Source organism: Oreochromis aureus, linkage group 16 (assembly GCF_013358895.1).
Source record: "Oreochromis aureus strain Israel breed Guangdong linkage group 16, ZZ_aureus, whole genome shotgun sequence".
NCBI lineage: Eukaryota > Metazoa > Chordata > Actinopteri > Cichliformes > Cichlidae > Oreochromis > Oreochromis aureus.
Genome location: NC_052957.1, coordinates 30357729 through 30372527, shown reverse-complemented (window position 1 = coordinate 30372527; position 14799 = coordinate 30357729). Strand labels below are relative to the sequence as shown.

The 14799-nt window shown below is 39.5% G+C and overlaps 1 protein-coding gene across 2 annotated transcripts in view; it reads left to right on the top strand.

Annotated features, from left to right (window-relative positions):
• The window catches only part of pde1a (phosphodiesterase 1A, calmodulin-dependent), a 43692-nt gene extending 31603 nt beyond the window's left edge, over positions 1 to 12089 (top strand). For both annotated transcript variants that reach the window (XM_031748424.2, XM_039599552.1), the window contains 11 exons: positions 707 to 823; positions 923 to 1063; positions 1379 to 1479; positions 1997 to 2122; positions 2973 to 3074; positions 5314 to 5434; positions 7379 to 7460; positions 7664 to 7784; positions 8051 to 8235; positions 9349 to 9501; positions 9581 to 12089. In XM_031748424.2, coding sequence (XP_031604284.1) covers positions 707 to 823; positions 923 to 1063; positions 1379 to 1479; positions 1997 to 2122; positions 2973 to 3074; positions 5314 to 5434; positions 7379 to 7460; positions 7664 to 7784; positions 8051 to 8235; positions 9349 to 9501; positions 9581 to 9633 — 1302 coding nt within the window. In that variant the 3' untranslated portion in view covers positions 9634 to 12089. The remainder of the gene's footprint in view (positions 1 to 706; positions 824 to 922; positions 1064 to 1378; positions 1480 to 1996; positions 2123 to 2972; positions 3075 to 5313; positions 5435 to 7378; positions 7461 to 7663; positions 7785 to 8050; positions 8236 to 9348; positions 9502 to 9580) is intronic.
• The last annotated feature ends 2710 nt before the right edge of the window (positions 12090 to 14799 follow it).

The following is a 14799-nucleotide window of genomic DNA, read 5'->3' as shown; positions in this document are numbered from 1 at the left end:
TAAAGGGAAGGCGGAAATAAAAGGAGCTAATAAAACATCCATCCATCCAGCCAGCCAGCCAGCCTTTTTTAACCCCTTGTCCAAGTCAGGACTGGGGGAGGGTGTTGGAGCCTATGTCCTAGCTGTCAAAGGACAAAAGGCGGGGTACAGCCTGGATAGCTTACCAGGGAAAAGGAAAGTAAGATAAAGAAAAGAAGGGTGGAAAAACCAAAAGCAGTGACTGAAAGGAGGAAACAGAAGTTCTTTGGATAGCAAGGGGTTATTAGCAAGGAAGCCATGAAAATGAAATATTGACAAAAAAATGAAGCGGAGAAGGAAAGGAGGAGATAAATAATAAATGAAGGAAGCAGAGAATGGCAAGACACCGTGGTGAAGGACAATGTAGATTTAGTACACTAATGATATATGTTTCCTCCTCTGCACTTCCTGTTGTCTACAAACTTAGAAAAAAATTGAATTATTCTAGTCCACGCTTCTTGCATGATGCAAAGCACGACCCAATGAGAGACTTTAAATGTAATTCTGTACGTAAATGTAATAATTAATCTCAGTTTTATATCCTTCTTGTTTGAGCAAACATTATCAGGACAGCGCCCTCTACTGGCAGAAATCTTCATTTCACTCAGGTCTCACCAGCTTTATGTCACACCCCCCTGCTGTAATCATAGCTTACATGTGAGATGGTATTTGTTGATGCATTTCTCAGGAGGTGGATCAGTGGTCCTTTGATGTCTTTGCCTTCCACGAGGCCACAGGAGAGCACGCCCTCAAGTTCCTAGTCTACGACCTTCTGACCCGCTATGACCTCATCAACAGGTTCAGGGTACTCGCGGTTTAATTTTGTTCAAATCTGGTGGTGGGCGGACTTAATACTGGGGAAAGTACATTTAGTCCTTGTGCTAACTTACAGTTTTGTGTTCAGATTCCTGTGCAGGCTCTGGTGCAGTTTGTTGAAGCGCTTGAGAACGGTTACAGCAAACACAGGAACCCCTACCACAACCTCATCCATGCTGCTGATGTCACTCAGACAGCCCACTTTCTGATGCTACACACTGGACTGATGGTAACACACACACACGTGCACATCTTTTTGTGGGGAACCTCTGGCATCCCTTTACACTGCTGTTAACCTAAACCCGACCCTTAAAAGCTGAATCCTCAAACAGTCTTTCCTAGGACTACGCAGCATGTCCTCATTTTCCAAAATGTTGCTGATGTCCAAACCTTAAATTAGCCCACACAAAGACAGAAGTAAATTTTCAAAAACACCCATGTGGACATCATTTTGTCACAATCTTGTTGTGTAACTGTGCTGTCTGCACATGGTTTGCAAAGACAGCTCACTAAGCTAACTAATCATGTGTGTGTATGTGTGCAGCACTGGCTGAGCGAGTTGGAAATTCTTGCAATGGTTTTTGCCGCAGCAGTTCACGACTTTGAACACACAGGAACCACCAACAACTTCCACATCCACACCAGGTAATGCAGATGATAACACTTCATGTAGGTTATCAGGGGATCTGATTTGAGAGGGACAGTTTTTCTCAAGATAATTAACTTAAGATAATTGATATTTGACATTTAACACTAAACACAATATAAAGTTAACAATATAAAGTTTGTCATGTAGTACATCACATATTAATTAGGCCTGTGTTTAAAGACTCATGAAAAACATCTTTATCTTACATAATAAAACAATGGAAATCTGTCAGTTCATTGGATGAGTTGTGAATTCATCCAACAGAGTTCCAGGTGCTTGATTCAAAAGCATGGTGACAGGTTTATGGAGGCGCTAGGAAAAACACAGTGGGATTCATCTGGAGTCCCCCCACCCTTCTTTTTTTCAAAAATTTCAGCAAGTGTGGTTTAAAATATTAAAAGAATAGATGTGAATCTTAAGTAGGGGAACAACAGGAAATCTGCTGATGTTGGGGCTTCTGTATACAAACTGCAGAAGATATCTGATTGGATGTCATGTCTGTCTGTCTGTCAGGTCGGAAGTGGCCATTCTGTACAATGACAGGTCAGTGCTGGAGAACTATCATGTCAGCGCTGCCTACAGGCTGATGGCAGAAGAAGACATGAATATCCTGGTCAACCTGAACAAAGATGACTGGAGGTTTGCCCTTACTGCCGTTGCTTGATGTTTGTGCTTCCATCTTAATGCACCAAAGGCCCTTACCCTGAGCTTTGACATCACAACTACATACAAAACTCCACTTTGTGTCCTTTGTGTTGATGTACAGAACTCATTCTCTAAGAGACAATGAAAGGGCTATTTTAAAATACTTACTGTTCTGATGATATTTACAGAATTCCCAGCAGATTCTGTAAAAATCAGGTGACTCAAAATATTTTAAATATGTTTCCTTGGTTAAAGTGTTTTCTACACACGTGTGTATGTGTGTGTAGTCATATCCTTGTGGGGACATCTCATTGACATAATGAGATGTAGCCTTTTACCCTAACCAGAAATCAATGCCTCATCCTAACCTTCAGCCTAAACCTAACCATAACCATGTAACCCTGACACTAAAACCACATTTTGAGCCACTAAAATGCCGTCAAACTCGTGTGGATGGGCATTTTGTCCTGATAAGTGACTGTTGGTCCCCACAAGTACAGTAGCATGCCAATTTTCTGTCCTCACAAAGATGTCTAAACATGTACACGTACACGTACACACACACACACACACACACACACACACACACACACACACACACACACACACACACACACACACACACACACACACACACAACTTTGTTATAATACATTTCTTAGAATGAAACAAAAGGTGTTTTAAGCCAGACTTTAAAACAAAACCTTTATCCTAAACCTTCATTATTTACTGAGTTCCCACAGTGTCCCGACAATGTCAAGTTGATAAACTTTCAGAGGTGTGGGCTCTTTGATGAGAACTGATTGGTGATTACTGGATGTGTTTATTTATTTATTTTTCATAGGGAGCTGAGGTCTCTGGTGATAGAGATGGTGATGTCAACAGACATGTCCTGTCATTTCCAGCAGATCAAGACCATGAGGAATGCCCTAACACAGACACACAGGTCAGAACTCTAGCCGTTATTAGTGACCTCTGACCTTTATAACTGGCTATCATTAGATCAGTGATAGCCAATGATACATTGTTTTGTTAAAAAACAAAACATAATGTATCCATGCCTTCGTGTACTTTTCATATTTTCCACAACTTTATTTAATAAATAAATATATTATTTTGCATAAATGTATCATTGTGACCAAACTTTTCCAGGTCAGATGGAAAAGTAAAAAGAAACAGATTCATTCTATCAGTTTATTTCCACCACATGAAAATAGCATGTCACGTCCTGCTGTGGCCACAAATTTTGTGTAACTGGCAAACTGGAAAAAGTCAATTTATTGTATTATTAAACAGGATCTTTGCAGATCCTTAATTTCTCCCACATGCAAAATTGAGGCCTTAATTGCCAATAAAATTGATTCAGGAGAGGGTCCTTCTTGCAGATAAGATATTATAGATAATGTTTTTGGTTAGTTTGTACAACATATTGGTGACTCCAGATAATGTTGGCTCATATCACTTTAGAATGTCTGCAGTCTGTCATTGGAAGAAACGATAAACCTGAAAGCCTTTAATTATAAAATCGTGCCGTGAAAAATGTCACTTATTTGTTGGCTTTGGAGGAAAGCTCACGATAACGGTCGGCTTACAGCTGTGAAAGCTAACACTGCAACAGATGCAGCAGCTAATTATGTTTAAGATGGTGCTGTGTCGATGGCATAAAATTAGTTCCTGTGTTAGCACACAGCCATAGACTATAGCTTAGATGGTGCCACCATCATGTCACCCATTTGTTAGTGAGGTCCCGTCTTGAGACCTCCAGCTGAGCATAGTAACCAAGGCATACTGGGCACACATGGTGTAATAGCTAGTACCAGTCAATCACTGGGAAGTCACACTGGGAAGTAAGGTATACTCTCCTTCATCCCCCTTTCCCCTCTGATAAAGTTCATAATTTACAAAATGAGCATCATGTTGTATTCAATATGTTGCTAAACTATCAAGCTGACACTGTAGACTGATAAAGTGAATGGGAGAACTCATCTTGTTCTCATAGATTTCCTTTTGTGACCAGAATTATGCCCTGAGCTGGACATTAGAAAGATTAAGTAAGGCTTGTTGCACAGTGCTTTGAAGCTGACAGCTGGTCGCCTGCAGATGCTCCGGCTGATGTATTTACTACCAGGTGATATGTCAGTCAACAATATTTTTCACTCTCACTGGTAGTCACTTTAGTGGCTCATGATAAAGGTGTAGAAAAGGTTTTTCTCCAGTAGGCCCACTTCTTGTACACGATGGTTGTTTCGGCCGTTGTCGCTTGAAGTTGTCGTTCACTTTCTATTGTCTCAGGTCACCACATTGTTTTATATCGAGCCTCTGGTTGATTTAACCCTGAACTTTGTAAGACTTCTAAGAACCTTTTAGGTAAATAAAATTCTCTGAGTGAAACATGTCTTTCTGTCTTTCTTATGTAAACAGACTTCTTCAATTTCATCTTAAAAATCTAATATTTACCATTTCTAAACCCGCTGATACCCTGAACTACGAATACTTTTCATTCTTCACACAAAAATGACTTTTCCCACTCAAACATGTAAAATTAGATTCCTCTGCAGTTTCATAAAAGATTTTCCGGCAGACTGTGCAAGGCTAGTCTATCTGACAGAGACGACCAGATCATCTGTGGGAGTGTGGTGAAAAGGCCCAACATAAGCTCCTGCAGGCTGCTGGACCAGATTGCCCTGTGCGTCCCTGTAGGAGCTATCACAGGAATAGTACCAGAGTCCAGTATCTCCTCTATGTTTGTCAGTCCTGCTGGACCTGCGGAGGTGTGTTCATGTGTATCTGTGTGTCTCTGTGTGTAAGCGTGTCTGAGTGTGTATGGAGGGGGTGCTGGCAGCTGTCGTGATTCTCAGCTCACGCTTGGATGAATTTTGGGGGAAGACGTTGTCATCAGCCTGTCAACACGCTGGTTCTGCTTTTGTTGCTGCAGCAGCGGGGAGAACTGTACAGTCTGCACAATATGATCAAAATACAAAATAAAAGGCACAGCACTGTTCACATAACACATCGGATGCTGTAGCAGAGCACTTTCTTTCCTTCACAAGTCAGTCTCAGAAGACATCTTAGCTGATCTTCTACAGGTCAAAAAAAGTAGATGCTCAGTTTTTGTTCAAGGTAATATAGTTTCTTTTTGAATGACAGATATTAATGAAATTATTTTGTTTCCTTTTTCTTTCCAGTATAGACAAAGTGAAGGTTTTGTCTCTGATGCTTCATGCTGCAGACATCAGCCATCCAGCCAAAGCATGGCCACTGCACTACCGCTGGACCCACAGTCTGATGGAGGAATTTTTTAGACAGGTACAAACATCTGTCAGTGAGGGTTCTCATTTTTGAGGATCCTCATGGACTTTAAAATCAACTATCAAATCAAGCCAAGGAATCATCCTCTGTAAAACAATAAAACACTAAAAATCAGTGTAACACAGGCACTGTCAGTGATTGTATACTTTGTAAAAGTGTATTAGTAAACCCTTGACTGCTATTTCCCATCATGGCTTAGCAACAATTTAGAAGGTTCTTTAAATCAGGATTTCTCCATATAATAACACAGAATTGTGATACCCTTCTCTTTGTAATGCCTACTGCAAAATTAATTTTTCCAGACTTACAAGTAAATCAGTTTCACTTGACTCCTAATATACAGTGATGTGAAAAAGTGTTTGCCTCCTTCCAGATTTCCTTTTTTTTTTTTTGCATGTTTGTTACTCTTAACTGTACGGAACAGGATTAGGGCCACTGGGAAAAAAAAAAGTGGGCACGTCTCTTTTTTTCTTCTTTTCCTGAATTCTGAGAAAAAAAATCAGAATTCTGAGATTAAAGTCAGAATTCTGACTTTTTTTCATTTCATCCATTCAGAGGTGGACTTGCTGGTGTGTTTAAACACAAAATGCAGAATCATTGTCCTGCTGGGGAGAGTCCAAGTGTTGCTCCAAAACTTGAGGTAACTGGTTGGGCCAACCTTAGCAGCAACAGGTAGACAACAATGAATTCATGGTTTTGGCAATCATCTTTGCAGTATTTTCCTAAAATCCACACTAAATGTCTTTGGAATTATCAAGATGTTTTTGAGGTCTGGACTTTGAATGTGAGATGAGCCTTTGTGTTTTTTTTAAGCCATTCAGGTTAGCAGTGTTTTTCATTGTCCTGAACTCTGGGTCATGCAGGCATTTTTCCATAGAGTATTTTCCTAAAAGTCTTTGGGATTATCAAGATGTTTTCTGGCGAATGTGAGATGAGCCTGTGTCTTGCTTATCTTGTGTCTTGCTTATCTTGGAGTTGTTCACACCACTGACTTTAACTGAGACAAGTGAGACCTGTAGCCTTTGGATGTTGTTCTGGGCTCTTTTGTGACCCCTTGGATAAGTCGTTGCTGTCGGTTGGCTACTCCTGGGAAGGTTCACCGCTGTTCCAAGTTTTCGCCATTTATGTGGTTCGCTGGAGTCCCACAGCTTTAGAAATGACTTAATAACCTTTTCCAGACTGAGAGACTTCAATGACTATGTTTCTCATTTGTTCCTGAATTTCTTTGGATTGTGGCAGATGACTACCTTTTGGTCAACTCCACTTTGTCAGCCAAGTCCTACTTAAGTGATTTATTGATTGAGAACAGGTGTGGCTAGAGAAATTGAACTCCAAACTTGTGATACACCACAGTAAATTCTTGTTATAATCTGGCAGAGGGAAAATTACTTTTTCACAAAGAGCCATGGAGTTTTGGATCTATTTGGGAAATCATGTTTTTGGTTCTTGTTAAAAATGAATCAACCAGTCAAGAAAAATTAACTAATTGTTCCTGCATTAACAAATAAAGGTAACGTTAGCCTAATTAGCCATTTAGAATGAATAAAATCTGCATTTTTCAGTTGTCATAGCCGACATAATTGATATTATTACTAGAAACTGTATGAGCTCTATACCATTTACAGATACCTGCATACTGCATAGCTGTTTGTTTTGTTATACAACACTTAACTTTTTTGAGTCCACCCAACGAATTCCAGTCAACTTGTATCAGTAAGAATACATTTTTGTGTTATCACTGAAACACTCTGAAACACTGAAAGACTCTATTGCCCATGTTGTAATGATGAAAATATTTTAGCTGGTTTCCAAAGAGGAGGATGTCTCCATTGTGTTTTATTGTGTAAGGCTCAAGCAGAAACTGAATGCAAATCCCATAAAGTTAACTTGAGTACTTGAAGACACAGTGTTATATTGTCCCACTTTCTACATTGTTTCCAGGGAGATAAAGAGGTTGAACTTGGGCTCCCGTTTTCTCCTCTCTGTGACCGTAAAGCTACCATGATTGCCCAGTCTCAGATAGGTAAGAGTCACAATGAGAAAGGACTTCATAAACTTGTGCTGGATTTGCAAACAGCTGGTGAAACTTTATTCTCATGTTTACTATCTGGTAGTGATTTATTATAAGAAAAAGAACCAATATTAAGTTATTATTAGTAATGATGTGCTTGTTATATATTTTCCTCTCTCTTCTTCTATTATCCTAACATTTCTCTTGGGATTCAGGTTTCATAGACTTCATTGTGGAGCCAACCTTCAGTGTACTGATTGACACGACAGAGAAGGTGATTGGTCCTCTAATAGAAGAGGACAGGAAGGCCAGAGAGACTGGAAACAGGAGATCCAGGTACTGCTGCTATTACTGCTGTAGGTTCAGTGACTTATTCAACATGTGTATTAGACACAAGGTTTTTAACATGAACAATTCCTCAGTGAATAACCACAACGAAAGAGAAGCAGCAGACTTGATAACAGCTGAAACTCTTAATCCACATCAGAACAAGTCTTTGCAAGTCCAGACCTCAGCCCGATTGAAATCTGTGGTGGCACTGTGCATAAACGGATGGAAAAGGCAGTCCCTCTCATCTCTTTACACCTCTCCCTCTGTTTCAGTCTAACAGGAAGTGGTTCAGTTACCGTGGAGTCAGTGCAGAGACACAGTAGTGTTCGCCATGGGAACAGTGATGACGGACAGATGGACTTTTCCCTGACAGCCATTGATCTGCCGGCACTGAAGCTGCACCTCTCTGGTGTCATTACCAGCAACAAGGACAGATGGAAAGAACTATCTGTGCACGGTACACACACAGTCACAAACAAATGTTCAAGAAACTCAGAATCAGTTGAGGTAAATTCCTAAAGGTAAAGTTTCTACAACCAAATTTAGAAAAAAAATGTTTTATTTGGAGTATTATTATTTTGTTTTGCACTTTTGGACTATTACAAGACAAAGCATCCAACAATCTACAAGTGATTTCTCAAAAAAAGAGATGTTTTTCAGTGTAACAAAGAGAAATATATAAAAGTCTCTTTGGAGAAAATAATGTTTGTCTGCAATTTGATAAAACATGCTCTTGAGATGCTCTGCCAAAGAAAATTGTACCCTTATTTTAATATAAGTTACCATCTTTGTGTTTTTAGCCTTGTTGTGCTTTTTTCACACGCTCAGCTGTAGACTGCTGTAATTTGTAAGACAAAAAAAACTTAATAACGGTGCTGCCGATAAATATCCCAACAAAATCGATATGCTTTTTTCCACTGCAAAGTCATTTTTGCCTTGTTGACATGACCGCAATACAGTGAGAGGTTAAATTGTTGAACTGAGATTTGTCCACCTTTTTCTAAAGTTTTGTGCAAGTGCCACCTGTTTACCTTTGGGTGGTCAACATTTGAGTTAGGTATGATTTTTGGCTTAGCACCACATATCATATCTAATATACTGGGAATGTAATATAGTGGGACAGTGTATCGTCTTTTGAGATAGAATCTGATACTGGAAACATTTGCCAGTCAGGTTGCTGTGGTGATGTATCCACACACAAGCTTTGCCATTAATGTAAATATCCACCAAATATCAGATGTAAAAAACATGTGTCCTGTAGGCTGCAGGGAAACTTGGTGCAAGACTATGAACTAAAATAAGTGTCCAAGCAATCCAGCTAATGCTAGGTAAATAACACCTCCAACACTGACACCACAACCATGGTACAACAATGACATGAATGCGAGTTATTTTGGTTTAATTTAAACACTGAACTGAGTGTAAACTTCTCCAACACTAGTCCTAGAAACAGGTAAGAGTCTCAAACCATCAAGGACGCAGGCTTGGAGAAGATCCCCAGATTTGATGGAACTTTTTTTTTTTCAGTTGAAAATTTATATATTTCCCTGTGTTTGCCTATTGTGAACAGAGCTGGCCAGCAAGGCGCAAGAAGAAAAAGAAAGTGTGGACCTCCAATCACATGCCTCAACCAGCCACCGTAACCCTGCCGATCAGCCACAGAACTCTGACTGCTCACCTCCTGGTGAATCTCATGACAAGTCACCAGACCAAATGTTGAATGGTATGAACTTGACAACAAACGTAACAACTTCCTGACATTTAACTCTCAAACTCACCATTAGCTGTGGTAACCTTTACAGGGGAGGCCCCAGAGGAGGAGAAAGAGGATGATGAAGTGCCTGAAAACGCCTGACTGCCCTCTGCCAAACGTACCACTGTATTTGACTGTGGCAGACGACCCTGGCAACAGGGCGTTGCCGTGCAGAGTTCACACTCTCTGTTTAAACACAGCAGCTGACTAAGTGGTCCTTCAGTGACTTTGAAAAGGGCCACTAGACCTTTGTTTTTTTACAACTGACCATGAAAATATCACATTCAGAGTGAAAAGATTCATTAGATAACAGCTTCTTAGCAGCTTCATGGCCCATTAACCGTGGTGAAAATGTTTTGTGATTTTATTAGAGATTCAGAGGAATGCTGTCTGTGAAATAGATGTCATCATTTAAATAAAAACAGAGGCAGGCAGGTAGGTCAAAACCAAAGAGTGTGGAGCGGCTGAAAAACCCTATTCAGGGAGATGGGAGACTGAATGTCTGTTATTAGGAATAATAATTAACTGAGCTGTTAAGAAGCAGTTGTCAAGGTTTTGTTAATGCAGCTGAGCACAACAACAGGTGTGATGTTTTAAACTTATAATATGAGTGTGAAAAGTGATTGCTGCTCTGTTCTTTGTTCCTGCTCCTTTTTATCTCACACTTCTACCCATGATGTCAAACAAAAACATGTTGGATGATGTTGCAGCAGTTGTTTATCGTACCGCCTAAGTAGCAAGCTAAATGGGGCCGATTGCATATTGGCATAATTAACTATGCTGAGATTATTAATACCATACAGAATTATTTCTTCTGGCCTGCAGGACTTAGGCTATTTTTGGGGGCTAAACAGTCACGATGCTTTTGAAATGCACAGTATAAAAATGTATTATCAAATTTCAGTTATTTATGTTTTGCCAAAATCAGTTTGGTTATAAAAATCATACAATGAGCTTAATTAGCTTAGTGGTAAATGTAGCTAAGCAAAAAACCATACAGCCATTGTGTAGAAGGACAGAGTCTGGATGTTATTCACAGCTTGTTTACACCATTAGTGGTGTCTTATTTGATTCAACAGCATTTCATTGAAACTGAATCACTCTTTCAATTCATTTTCTTATCAAATCTCAATTACAACTTGAAGAAATATTATGATATAATATTCATTAACCCCGCCCTGACTATTTCTGCTGGTCTAACATGCCTCCTCAAAGTAATAAAAATTAAATTAAATTTTGTATTATATGCATAACTAATGTTTGCGTGCACAATGTAGTGAACATTACCTGGAGGTGACCTAGTTGCTGCTCTGCTGCAGTTCACAGATGTCACAGATCACAGAATATGATTTGACAGCTGTCATGAGCTGCTGCTCAAAACTCGAATAATCTAAAATATCACATGTTCTTGCTTCCACATTTTACAGTATACATTTCAACAAATTCTAGTTTAACATTAAACAATATGCTATTAATACACTACATGGAAACAGCATGTAATTTATTATTTCTTTTCCACTTTTGACATTAAGCTGATATTGAATTTGCTTATTTAATTAGTATCTTTTTAAATGTTTACTGGTTAGGTAGAAGGTGAAGGGGGGAGCTGTACTTAAGAAAGCTAATAGAAAGAATTAGCTCCAAGGTGAGAGGCTTGGTAACTAAAGATTAACAAAGATTTAATAAGGGATTTGCTGGCTGCTAAGCCTAACCAAGTATTCTGCAATCTCCAAAAAAGACATCAGAGCTCATCTGTAGGATCAAATCAGAGTCAGTTCTGTGTTAGAACTGATTGTAATAAATCTGAGCCCTGACTGAAGAGTCTGTTTCACTTGAAAAATGTGTACATACGGAAGCTAAAAAGCTATGACTGCCATTCAGCTGGCTTTTCCTTTTCCATGGCTAATAGCAGTAAAAAAACAAAACAAAACAAAAAAAACACACACAATTTGTTTGAACGCACAGAGAGCAGAGCAGCAGCAGTGAATTGGTGTGAATTTCTTTACATGTTTACATGTGACCTTTTTTTAAAAAAAACAAAACATGGGCCATCTTATCGTATTCTGGGCCAATGTACCCATAGGATAGCATTACACTGTATTCTCCATCATTGTAGAGATTGTGGAGATTAGCACTATGATGGAAAATGATGACGAACACTGAGTCCAAGGAAGTGTGATCATGAGTAAATAAATAAGATTTACCTTTAAATCGACAGCCCAGAGTTCAGGCAGCTCTTGTTGTTCCTGTGCTCGGCCCCTGTCGCTCCTCTTGGCTGTGAATAAAGAAAAGTGCCATAGAATCAACACGGTGACAAGAGAAACACCAGTTTCTATAGCAATGAGTCAAAGGCCGGAGCCAAAATGGCTGAAAGTCAAAGCTCTTTAGATTCTGTGAGCACTGTGTTTGTTAATGCAATGTGTGCTATAGTTATTGTGTGCTCTTTGACTCTGTGTGTGGGTGAGATTTTGAGTGTGAGTTTGTGTGAGAGAAAGTGTGAGAGTGTGCACTGTATACTGTACAGTTGTTTTCTGTATTATTGTATTAAACATTCACAAATCTGGCTCTGCCTTTGACTTTATTCAGTCTTGTTGTTTACATTTGGTGGTCAACAGGCTTGTATCTGAACTTCTGGTATCTGCTTTTACTATGTAGACATTCTACAGGAATGTCATTCCTGTCCAGTACATGCATATTAAGTGACTTCAAAGACAAAAAAAAAAAAAGACATAATACTAAAGAAAAAAAAAGATTTTAAAATAAAGATCCACTAAATCCACCTATTATACTTTTCCCTATTTTCTACTGTGCTGTGAAAGTTTTCACCATTCTCATTTCTTAGTCTTTAGCATATTTGTCAAACTTAAATGTTAAAACCAAATTTTAACATTGGAAAAATATAACCTGAGTAAATAAAAAGTTAAAAAAAAAAATAGTAAAAAAAATGCAGTTCATCTGGTGTAAAACTAACATTTCACCATTTCATAAAAATAACATCATACCAACAGTCTAACATGATGGTGGTAGTGTGATGGTCTGTGGGTGGTTTGCTGCTTCAGGACCTGGACAACTTGCTGAAAGAAAAACCTGATGGAGACCATACAGCCACCAGTTTGTGTCCTGAATTTCAGGTAGAGTTGGATGTTGCTGCAGGACAATAATGTGAAACACAGCAGTGAGTCCACTGGTCAAAAAATTGGTCAAAAAATAAAGTAAAATGAGGGTTTGTGGCGTGGCCTAGCCAAAGTGTTGACTCAAATCCAATGGAAATTCTTTGCCATGCCCTTAAACAGGCCGTTCACCCATATCGAGATGGCGCCTCTCACACAGCTTGGGGTCCTTTCCTGCCAGAGAGGTAACATTCCATGATCCAGGACCTAATTTCAGTAACTGAGGATTGGACCATCAGACCACTGGTTGCTGTCTGAGCCACGTTGCACCCAACCCCTACAGCATCTTCTGTGGGTGTGGACCCACAGGATGGCTGTACCTGGCTTGTCCCAATGGGGTAAGGCCTGGCCAACAAGTGTTCTCCTTTGAGCTGAGGGGCCTCTTCAGGGAGTGGCCGCAGTAACCCTTTTCTGGTTATAGGTTAATCATGTACCATGGTGTATTCTTCATAGAGCTACTGGGATTTGCTCTCATCTAGGGCAGCATAGCTCCCGGGACAACAACAGTGCCCCTGTACTAAGACTCCATACATAAAAATTAAAACAGATGCACACTATAATGAAATGCATTTACTATCTAATCTTCTTTTGTAAAAAGTGTGCACATTTGCCTTGAACACAAAGTTTTGGACCAGTCCAGAAACCTTTTAAGAACTTGAATTTGATAGCATTTGTTAGAAAGCAGCACTCATGACCTTACTCAAGCAAATATTGCTGAAAATGTCGAAATGCAATCTTTCAATTTGATGCACTAAATGTGTACAGCCAGCAGAGAGCACTGTGACTGAACCAACGTTTGTGATGTTGTGGGGATCTCATTCTATTGTTGCACAACAAATACCGGCCACCAGAGGGTAGCCGGGAACCGCTGTCATTAACAAGCAGTCACACTAACACTTACAGCTCTTTATCCATTGATTAGTGTTGTGTAGAGACACTTAAGGTGTCTTCAATCACATCCAATCAGCTCTCTGATTAACAGCACCACAAGAAGCTACAGAACATGCTATTCTTGCACAAAATTGGCACGACTAAACCGTACAATACATTGTGTTTCAGGTCAACGTATGACTAACGGGATGCCTTAAAATGTTAAAAAGATGTCAAAAATGAAAAGAAGATCTCAGCAACATTTTTGTGGTGCTGAGAGTGCAATTTGCACTCTCAGCACCACAAAAATGTTGCTGAGATCTTTTCATTTTTTCTTTTTGCAACTTTAGAATTTTTTTTTAACACTTGCAGCTCTTGTTAGCTGGATTGTAGACAGCAATATGGCATCCAACAGGAGACAGACAGAGACAACATGGTAAACATTACGCAGAAGAGACTGATATTTTTCAGAGCTAAAATAGATTTAGTAATGCCACTCTGCTTTTCATATCACCTAATACAGGAGTGGGGGAACTCCAGGCCACACAGGCTGGTGTCCTGCAGGTTTTAGATGTGTCCTGGATCCAACAGCCTGGTAATGAACTAATCATTTGATTTCCTTTTTTTTTTGTTTGCAGGTTCACACGATTTACAGCAGATAGGTGTAAGAACACATGACTGTCATAGTCAAAGATGATTCACATTCAGACTCTGGCTTGATCAAAGCTGATAATTAGCCTATTTATCATAATAACTGCACCGTTAGAGTCTGTTAGTTATTTGGTGGTGTAATAAATGTCGACCTGAATCAGCAGAATTTCCCCAAAAAGCTTCTGTGAATAAGTAAGTTTCCCTTTCTGAGTTCAAAGGGTCAATTTGATGGTTTACAACAGCCTTTGAAGTCTGGCCAAGTTCATTCTAATTGAGAGTACAATTCTGAGTGGCAGCGGTTGCCAGCAAAGGGGCCTGTGTCAGACCATACCTTTGCCAACTTAATTTAAGCAAGTGGCATAGGGTCTATCAGATCTATCAGTAAATTCCTAAATTTACTGTATGTTTTGGCAGACTTGCACTGATGCGTTGACTGGTTTTACTGATCCCAGAGTGGAAATTAGGTTACTGCAGCAGCCAGCATGAGGGGATGTAGTTTGGGACAAAGTCAAAAATAAGAGTGATGGAAAAAGATGTATAATTAAATACACTTGCTATCTAATCTCCGTAGATAGTG